At 37.7% G+C, this 9798-nt stretch overlaps 2 protein-coding genes across 2 annotated transcripts; both read right to left on the bottom strand.

The window, feature by feature from the left end:
- Positions 1-2179: 2179 nt before the first annotated feature.
- LOC125203782 lies at positions 2180-4934 on the bottom strand. Its single transcript, XM_048102224.1, has 5 exons — positions 4465-4934; positions 3668-4123; positions 2926-3303; positions 2783-2850; positions 2180-2575 (listed from the first exon to the last, which is right to left on the bottom strand). Exons 1-5 carry the CDS (start codon positions 4792-4794, stop codon positions 2362-2364), a joined length of 1446 nt encoding a protein of 481 aa, XP_047958181.1. The 5' UTR covers positions 4795-4934; the 3' UTR covers positions 2180-2361.
- A 1576-nt stretch (positions 4935-6510) lies between these two features.
- Positions 6511-7728, bottom strand: LOC125205253. The gene is made up of 3 exons (XM_048104083.1): positions 7560-7728; positions 7150-7428; positions 6511-7007 (listed from the first exon to the last, which is right to left on the bottom strand). Exons 1-3 carry the CDS (start codon positions 7726-7728, stop codon positions 6511-6513), a joined length of 945 nt encoding a protein of 314 aa, XP_047960040.1.
- Between the last annotated feature and the right edge of the window lie 2070 nt (positions 7729-9798).

Below are 9798 nucleotides of genomic sequence, written 5' to 3'. Positions count from 1 at the left end.
GAACGGATCTAAAAGCAAGAATTGTCCTTGGGCTATCTACTGAAAGGCGAGGTCTTGATAAATATTTGTTTCTTAATCAATGTAGGTTAGCATTGAGCATACGGTATTGATTATGCATTACTTTGACTTATCAAACGGTGCGGGTTTTTCGTAACCCAATAATCTTGATATATTGGGTAGTGGTGATTAATATCTAGCGGTGTTAGGATTGCTATTATGTTGAATCGTGCGCGAGGTGAGTCTCGTTTGATAATGTCCTCAAGAGGAGCGCGAAACAAGGTTTTATTATTCGGAACCTAGCTAGTTGGAGTTTGATTACTCTATGAATAATAAATAAGCGTTTCATGCAAAGTCCACTCTTGGAATTAACAAGAAATTAATTAATTAAGTCCATAGCAGACATTAATTAATTAATGGACATTTTTATCTTAAGCGCGGGAAATGAAAGTTAAAATGGAAACCTGGATTACTTATAATTTCGGATTTGAATGGGGAGAGTTCAATATTACTTCTGTAGTGATTGCTCGTAATATTCCAATTAAAGCTTATATTAAATTGTGGGTTCAATTTAATTAGTAAAAAGTAAATTGGATGAGCCATATCCAAAACCTTCCATAGATCCCTGTCTAGGCCCAAAAGGAACTTTATATAAATAGGAGAATAAATGAGACAAAAATCATAATTTTATATAGCCAAAATTTCGTCCCCCCATATAGAGTAGGGTTCGAAATTTTCATCTCCTCATAGGAGTAGAATTTTTGTCTTCTTTATTTAAGTCCTAGTATTCCGGTGAGATCAGCCCACACTGATATCGGAGTACAGTTCGGGAACCAGAGAGAAGATTCGTGGTCTAGTATTCAAAGCGTCACGTGGAGAAGCTGCTAGCCATCTTCAATTCTATGGAGAATTAATTAGGTATTATTTCTGCTCCGTAGAAAAGCATGTTTTAGGTTTCAATAATCTTAAAGCATGATTAATTCAAGTTATGAGCATGATACATATGAGAATTACGCGAATAGATTTTGTCTAAATAATATGCTAAATAGATCTGATTATTATATGATTTATTTGCTCAATTAATAATTGTTAAATTATGATAATCCCACGACTGCAACGCTTCCGCTGTCTGTTCCTTCATTGTTATCCTACGAGTTACGTACTACCTAATATAGTAATATGCACATTGCAATATGAACCCAAATAGTCATATCGTCTAATAAAAAAGGTTCAACCGCATGTAAGCTATAGAAATTATTTTAAATCTGTGAAGCATACACAAATATACTGTTGGAAGCCGATAAAATGTTCCAACTTCCAGAATTTGTTAGGAATAATATTTGAATTACTCATGCAATTTTATTTTAATTGTCTCACAACGTGTACAGCACAAAGACTAAGGTGGAATTAAACGAGTCAACACCTGGTCCAAGAAATTAAAAATGGGCTTGGGGATTTTATTCTTAGCTCCAATTTACTCGCTAAAATCAGTCCACTTGATTTGGGCCATATACCCGGCCCAGAATATTGTTTGTAAACATTGTTCCACATGCTAATTTCACATAACTTCATTTTCTAGATATGAAGTCCTAATCGATGTTTTTTTTTTTTTTTTTAAAAGGATTGTCAATGGTTCCCCATCTACCTCCTGTTGAATTCGAGTTATGGCTAGTTGTCGGCCAACTTCCAGAGCTGGGTAATGGCAAGTTATGGCTAGTTGCCGGCCTAGAGCTGGGTAATGCTAGTTAACTTGCCAGGTCCACAGGGAAAATTAATCTCAGGTTGCGCCTCTCAGAGATCGAACTCGTGACATCCAGGATATGGCCTTGCCCCTTTACCGCTACTAATCGAATGTTAAAATTAACATTCTATGCTAGAGTAAAATACAAAAATGTTCTAAAGATTTTAGTTTGCATATTATGAGAAGTTTTTGGAATTTGCCCTTCACGTATTCGAAATCCTATCCAACTATTTAGAACCTTTTTTAGACTAAAATACCCTCCATCATCAGAGGGCATTTTAGTAAACTCAAATTGTATTTGCTAAATTTGGTTGTGGGCCTTTTGATTAAAAGACCACACACGTGCAAAGTCCAAACCCCAGAGAATTCTCTTGATTTTTTTTCCAATGACGCCGAATTTGCAATTCTTGATGTCAAGTTCATGTTTTATAGAGAAGAAGATTGCTGCATTCAGATTCTGCTGACCAACTTGAAAAATGACAGCAAAAATGTTTTTTCCAGAGCAGAAATAACAATTAACACTATCTACCAAATCTACAACCCTACAAAGAGCTCTGCCACAAGCGTCTCTTTACAAGATGAAGAAATGAACAATTTTCAATAGAGAGAATTTACTTACACTACTACTGAGGCATAATTGACATGGACCTTGTAAGACCAAGCGACTTGAGGGCAGATTCGGGGAAGGGCTGTGTACCCGGCATCCACAAATTTCCGTTATGGGGCATCAATAACTGATGCTGGCTGCCCTTTGCTGCATCTTCCCCATCGTTAGAAGCAGAAACTTCTTTCTTCGTCTTCACATATTCGAAGAACTCAGCAACTTGACTAGCATACCTTCACCAGTAACAATTTTACGCAACAAAATGAGATGGTATAGATTTTCGCCATTAATTGAAATGAATATAACAATGCAGCCAGTGAATGTAAATGAAACATTTTTTCAGAGTTGTGCACTTAATCTATATTTGCAACATTCAACCAGAAGCAATGATCAGTAACAAATCCAGAGCAGAGAAGAGGGAAAGGGAAAGATAAACATACTCTCGCTTTGCCTCGATGTCTTTGCTGAAATCAATATCCGGTTCACAGTCGAGAACCAAAGCAGGGATCTGTTAATTGCAAAAGTAAGGTAAGTTGAAAGATTAGAGATGTTGAAACAATCACAACAGGATGAAGCGCAATACCTTTTGGATGCTCGGGTGCATATGGCCACCATCCAGATAGAACACCTGATCCTTTATCTTTGGATGTACGGACCAATCAATGTCATCAGGTACATTGCTTACTGACAATACTCCATGATTTCCAGTTTGGAGAGGGAAAAGCCAGCTTTCGTGCTTTTCGTGCAGGTCTTGCAGATATTTAAGGGAGACTCCGCCTTCCTCTGCTCTCTTGCGCATCATCATACGCTTATGGCAAGTACCGGGACTTGCTCTAAGGTAGATAAAGCCATCAGGAATAAGACCGGGCAAACTTGAAACAACAGGATCAAACCACGAGTCGTAGATACTGATCTCCATCTCATTCATCCACTTGGCCTCATGAACAGCTCTCACAAAGACCTTTGCATGACGAGAGTTGAGACATGTACATCAGCAAACAAGAAATTATGCATCGTATTACTAATAAATTAGCACGACCCTTCTCTCATTATTTTTTTATACGTTTAGAGGACAGTAGATAGCAGATACATCCTTTATTGCATTAACAATTCCGACACATGAAAAAATCACAAACAACATGAACAGCAAAATGCATAACTAATAAGCTAAAAAGCATAATACATGACACTTTTCTGATAAGCTTGTGATGCTAAACCACTGTGGTAGGAATGCTTCAAGCTAAAAAGCTAGTAAAAAAAGACCATCCACACTCGTCTCATACTTTATAATCTGCATATACGAATAAAACAGAGTGAAATCTTACCATTCTATCAGTGAAAACACTCCTTTCCATGAGCCTGAGGGGCTTAACACTGCCTGATGACTCCCTCTCCTGCATAACTCGCGTGACAAACACATAGTTCTGGAACGTATAGGCATATCTCTCCGGCTCAGCATAAAAAGCATCCAATATGTTGAAGTGGTCCGCACCAATATTCTGCCACTTGTCAATTGGCTCAGGAACAACCTCCACAATATCCCTAAGCTCGAGTGTTTCATTAGCTATTCTCTGCAAGAAGGTAGTCTTCCCGACACTAATATTTCCTTCGACACAGAGAGTGATCCGCTTCTTTTGAGCTGGCCTCACACCACCATCCTTCAGCTCTTCATCCACACTTTCCTTGATAAACGTTGTTATACTTTCAGCATGGTTCTTGTGTATGATACCCACCGAACTCCGCAGGAACTCCACCATTTTCTCACTGGATTTCCCAGAAAACTGCACCACAGTTGCACATGTTCAAGCACGAAGCCAACAAATTTTGTTTGCTTAAGCCATTTATTTACGAAATTAAATTTTAACCAAAAACATACTCCCTCCGTCCCAAGTTGCTTGAGTTGTATAAAGGCCAAAAACAAGACATCTAACCTTACTTATTCTCTCTTTTTTCTCCTACTTTATTCATTTGTCTACTTTACTTTATCTCCAGTTAACTCACTAATTTTGGAGAAACAAAATTTGGAACATTCATAAGCAAATTACAGTACTGAAAACAAATGAATCTCAGGAAAAAATAGCAATTAAACAAGACAGTAATAATCGGTGAAAATTTTCGATACCTTATCTTTATAGAGCTGTTTAAGCTGTGCGACGCCGTCAAAGCCCTTGTCCACGAGCTTCCGCAGATTCCTGGGCCCGACTCCAGGTATTGTGAGCAAATCCGGATTCCCAGCCACGGAGGTTCTCTGCATATTCGAGTTGGCAGAGCACGTAGTTATCGATGCCCTATGCGGCGTTGTTTTCCAAGGGGCGGCGGCGGCGGAAGAGAAGTTGTGAGGGCAGCGGAGAGCGGCGGTGAAAGGAGACATGAGGTTGAGTTGTTTGGCGGCGGAGGAGAGAGGAGTGTTAGCGGATAAAAAAGAGGGGCTTCGGCGCAGCACCTTCTGCATAACTGTGGTGCATCTCACGTGTAATTTCTATACGAATCTGTATGTATTTCTCAGAGAATTCAAGAATCGTACGGTCGTTGGCGGGAGATGTTGTGGTAAGGGTTTTTGGGGGCTTGAGTCAGGGTTTTTGGGAGACAAAATGATGTCACCACCCCCAAATACACTAGGGGCTGGATCCCCTGCTATGCACAGGGCTGTGCTATTATGCACACACACGTCAAATTTATTTATAATAACAAATATGAATATTTTAACATTATTATTTAACAATGGGAGAAACAGCAGCCCCCTGCTGTGCTATCAATCACGGCGGGGAATCCAAATCCAATACACTATTAGACAATGTTTTAAAAATCGTATCGGCTGGCGAACCGGGGTCATTACCGGTTCACTGGTTCAACCGGTTCACTGGTCGAACCATTGGTTGAACCGGAATATATAATAAACACATATATTATATATTATTAAATACATATAATAACATATGTGAATAAAAATAAAAAAATAGCCTTATAAAACTATAAAAAATGAAATATTTGGGGAGTGCAATCAAGATTTTTCCACACACTGCCATGCCATGCTTGTCACTTTGTCACTAATACTTGAGAGTTCAAAAACCAAAATACATGAGACCAATAGCTACATAAGTCTTGCAAAATACACAAATCTTTAACAAAATATATGAGTTTATCAAAATACCAAACTACTAACTCAGAACAAAATACTTATCATATCAATCACTTTCATTTCCAGCATCAAGATTAAGGCAACTAATATCACAAAAATCATCCTTGAGGCTACTAGTATTTCCATTATCAAAAGTTTAATGATTTAGTATAAGAATATTTAGTGTTTATATTTTCCCAAGATGGCCTTGTGGTGGAGTGGTTTAACTTCTACTAATTAGAGTGGAGGTCACGAGTTCAACCCCTCTCAACAACAATTTTAAAAATTTTGGAAAAATAAAAATAAAAAACCGGTTTCCGGTTCGCGGTCGGACTGATCCGACCGGCCGGTTCAAATGGTTCTTAACGGTTCAACAGCGAATAAGGGATTCACTGCAACACTCTCGGCAGTGTTGAAACTTAACTTTTTTTTTTAAATTCCTATTTTTATTTGTTAAAATTATTTTTTCAATATAAAACTTCAATTTTAATATTATAAGAATTATTGAAAAATTACGTCACAATGGCCCATATTTAAAATAAGACCCATGAATTGATAGATGAATATATTTGATGATTCTCTTGTAATATTGTATCCTCTTCGTTTTGATGATATATCTTGTAATATTGTATCCTCTTCGTTTTGATGATATATATGGGATGAGGGACCTACTCAACCCTCCACCGTGAAGGTGTTAGAAGGAAAAAAAAAACCTCTAACAAGACGCATGAATTGTTAGATGAATTAGTAGTAGTACTTATTTTCCTCCAATGTGGAACGAACTCTTTGTTTAGGGCATCCATAATGGGACGCCCTAAGCGACGCCCTATACACCGCCACGTCAGCATTTTATCCTCCTCCTATTCCACCTGCAGTGGGGCGGACTATAGCCCGCCCTAAGCGACGCCCTAAGCATTTTATCTATTATTTGAATATTTAAATACTTCAAAATTTGGAAAAATAACTTAATTTCATTAAAATTCAAACATTACAATACGAAATAAAAAAACTACAATTTCTCAACGGCGGCGGTTGCGGTTCCAAACTTCTTCAATCATGTCGGTCATGAGCTGAGTATGGTCTTGTTGGTTGCGCATTGAGGCCTGTCGCTGCCGCATAGAACCGCACCGAAACCAGTCGGTAATCATCATCATCCACCCAATCGGTGACATGTCCACGTTCTTGTTCGACTATCATGTTATGCATGATGATGCACGCATACATGACGTCGGCGATGACTTCCTTGTACCAGAAACGCGTCGGACCTTTCACGATTGCCCACCGCGATTGGAGCACCCCAAAAGCCCGCTCCACATCCTTCCGCGCGACTCCCTGCTTTGCCGCAAACAAGACTCTCCTCTCACCAATTGGGCAGCTGATCGTCTTCAAAAAAACAGGCCACCTTGGGTATATGTGATCGGCCAAGTAGTACCCCATATGATGTGTGCGGTCGTTGGCAGTGAACTGAATGGCCAGACCGCGACCCCTGCACTGATCGGCGAATATGGTGGATGAGTTGAGGACATTGATGTCGTTGTTCGACCCGGCTACACCAAAGTAGGCATGCCAGATCCAGAGGCGGTGGTCAGCGACGGCTTCTAGGATCATCGTCGAGTGGCTACCCTTGTAGCCGCTAGTAAATTGGCCTCTCCAGGCCGTCGGGCAGCTTCTTCCACTGCCAGTGCATACAGTCGATGCTCCCTAGCATCCCAGGGAAGCCGTGCACCGTCTCGTGCATCCGCATCAGGCTCTGGCAATCATCAGCAGTCGGGCGTCGCAAATATGTGTCGCCAAAAGCCTCCACAACTAACTTACAAAAAGTCTTGAGACATTCGCGGCCAGTTGTCTCCCCGACGTGGAGGTACTCGTCGAACATATCCGTTGTTGTGCCGTAGGCCAACTGGCGGAAACGCAACCGTGCACTTCTGCAACGGCGTGGCCGGGTCTGCCGATCCCGTCTTCCCGATACTGGAAGTACTCATCACGTCCCTCCAACATGTGCACAATGCGGAGAAAAAGATCTCCGCTCATTCTAAAACGTCGGTGAAAAACATTCGGGGCCCACCTTGGATTCTCGGCAAAATAATCTGCGAACAGACGTTCGTGCGCTACGTCGTGCTCGCGGGGGACAAATGTCCGACGTCGTATCGGGCGGGGGACCCGCGCCTCCGCCGCCGCCTGCTCCCGCTGCATTTGTGCCAAGCATTCCGCCTTGGCTTCATTAACGGCATCGAACAAGGCTCGAGTCAAGGCCTCGTCTTCAGCCATCCGATGTACTCAAATCGTAGTCGCCGGGATTCATTTTTTAGACGTTGAGAGAGAATAATTGAAGAGAAATTGAAGAGATGTGAAATTGGAGTGTGTGAAATGGTAGTGAATAGTAGTGTTTAAATAAGAAATTTTTTTTGAAAAAATTAAAAAAAAAATCGAAACGCGTTCCTATCGTCCGCGTTGTCCACAGTGGCGGACGATGCGAAGGACAATGGGTATCCTCCGCGCATCGTCCGCGGACGATGTCTCGGGCGCGATGCTTGACACTATTGATTGGACGATCTGACGGACGTCGCATCGTCCGCCCCATTGCGGATGCCCTTAAATAGGAGTGAGAAAAAGTGGTTGAGTGTATCAATTGGAGAGAGAAAGTTAAAAAAAAAAATATATCAATTTTAGTTGGGACAAACTAAAACGTGTCATCTTAAATGGGACGAAGGGAATACTATTTTAGTAATTAATAAAACGCATTTGTGTAAGTAACAACTTTCTTACTAATCATTTTTAAGATTGATGATTAATAGTGTACTTTCATATTTTTATTTCTTTATCCATATATCTTATATACTTTTTTATTCTATTAAATATTTAAGATTGATGATTAATAGTGTACTTTCATATTTTTATTTCTTTATCCATATATCTTATATACTTTTTTATTCTATTAAATATTAAATTCTGTAGAATTTTTGTATATTTTTATCTTTAATAATTATTTTCTTATGAGTATTTTTTAAGATTAACGATTTCATATACAAAATCGATGTGCCCAAGCTTTGAAGATTTTAAAAATCAATTATAAAAATGATTTATAATTACTTTTAAATATTCAAGAATTCTTACCTAATCTTTTGTTGTTTTATGACATTATTAATAAGAAGTAGTAACTACTAATCATCAATGTTAAAAAAAAAATTATGGAGTATATAAGTATTAAACATAACATAAAAAAATTCTAGATAAAATAATAATGAAATGAACTAATAATTATATTCTACATTATATAAAGCTTCTTAATAAACAACATTATAATAAAATCAAATGTGACGTCAACCTCTTCATTTTAGACAAAAATTTTATGACTTTTGAAAATACAAAATACTATAATTGACCTTTGACATAAATAATCTATATTGAAAATTTTACAATGTACTTTGAGATTATCAACAAATAAATTAATAGAGTACTAACAAAATTAACGGAATTCATAAATCAATAATTCTTTGATAAAATAGATTAAAGTACTTCCAAATAATGAAAAAGTCAACCACACTTCAAATATATAATTATTAAAAAAATTCATGTAACTAATTAAAAAAATATTTATATTTACTAATGAAAATTTATAAATAATGATCAAAACATTCATTTATCAAAATAGAATAATAATATCATAAAACAATAAATTATTACTCCTGAATTATAATTTTATAAAATAAATAATAAAATTCAACACTCAAATTAAACTCTATTCAATTGAAAAGAATATCAATTTACAAAATTATAAACCAAAATCTTAATTTCAGAATCCATACTATAAGCCCAAACAACATACATAAATCAATATTCCTCAAGCCTTAGAGAAAAAATATGGCAGTATGACGTGATATGCCCCACTAATAATTTTTTGACATGTGAATCTGAAATTCAATCGAAAAGAACTTATTTTTCAAATTCATGTTTCAGTTTTGAAGCATTCGACCTAAAATGGTTTTCATTTCAATTGAATACTCACTTGTATGTTTTTTTCAGTATTAAAATAAATTGGAAATTCAACTCTTTGCTAGTAGAAAATTTATAAATTTCATGTGTTAGCCTTTGATATCTGGTGTGGAGATTGATGCCTAGCCTTTGCCAATAGCTCGAATAGTGAAAGAGTCAGTAGAAAAAGTTTATATAAACTAGAGAAATTGTGAAATCTTGTATTTTCTGACTTGAGTGTTGATTTGGGGGTTTAGGGTTAGGGGAGGGGATTGGAGGATCATATCAATATTCAATACTCCCTCCGTTTTTTAAAAATAGCAACTCTTTTCATTTTAGTCCGTTCTGTCAAAATTACAACTTTCA

Source organism: Salvia hispanica, chromosome 2 (genome assembly GCF_023119035.1).
Source record: "Salvia hispanica cultivar TCC Black 2014 chromosome 2, UniMelb_Shisp_WGS_1.0, whole genome shotgun sequence".
Classification (NCBI taxonomy): Eukaryota; Viridiplantae; Streptophyta; class Magnoliopsida; order Lamiales; family Lamiaceae; genus Salvia; species Salvia hispanica.
Note: the sequence above shows the minus strand (reverse complement) of the source record. Positions and strands in the feature narration are given on the sequence as shown.

Excerpts from the sequence above, each read along its gene's own strand:
- LOC125203782 (XM_048102224.1), bottom strand. The coding sequence starts at position 4,794 with ATGCAGAAGGTGCTGCGCCGAAGCCCCTCTTTTTTATCCGCTAACACT. Across the intron at positions 4,124-4,464 it reads AACAGCTCTATAAAGATAAG|TTTTCTGGGAAATCCAGTGA; the intron begins GTATCGAAAATT and ends ACTGTGGTGCAG. Across the intron at positions 2,851-2,925 it reads TGCACCCGAGCATCCAAAAG|ATCCCTGCTTTGGTTCTCGA; the intron begins GTATTGCGCTTC and ends TGCAATTAACAG.
- LOC125205253 (XM_048104083.1), bottom strand. The coding sequence starts at position 7,728 with ATGGCTGAAGACGAGGCCTTGACTCGAGCCTTGTTCGATGCCGTTAAT. Across the intron at positions 7,429-7,559 it reads GCACGACGTAGCGCACGAAC|TATCGGGAAGACGGGATCGG; the intron begins GTCTGTTCGCAG and ends GAGTACTTCCAG. Across the intron at positions 7,008-7,149 it reads GATGCTAGGGAGCATCGACT|CCGGGTCGAACAACGACATC; the intron begins GTATGCACTGGC and ends ACTTTGGTGTAG.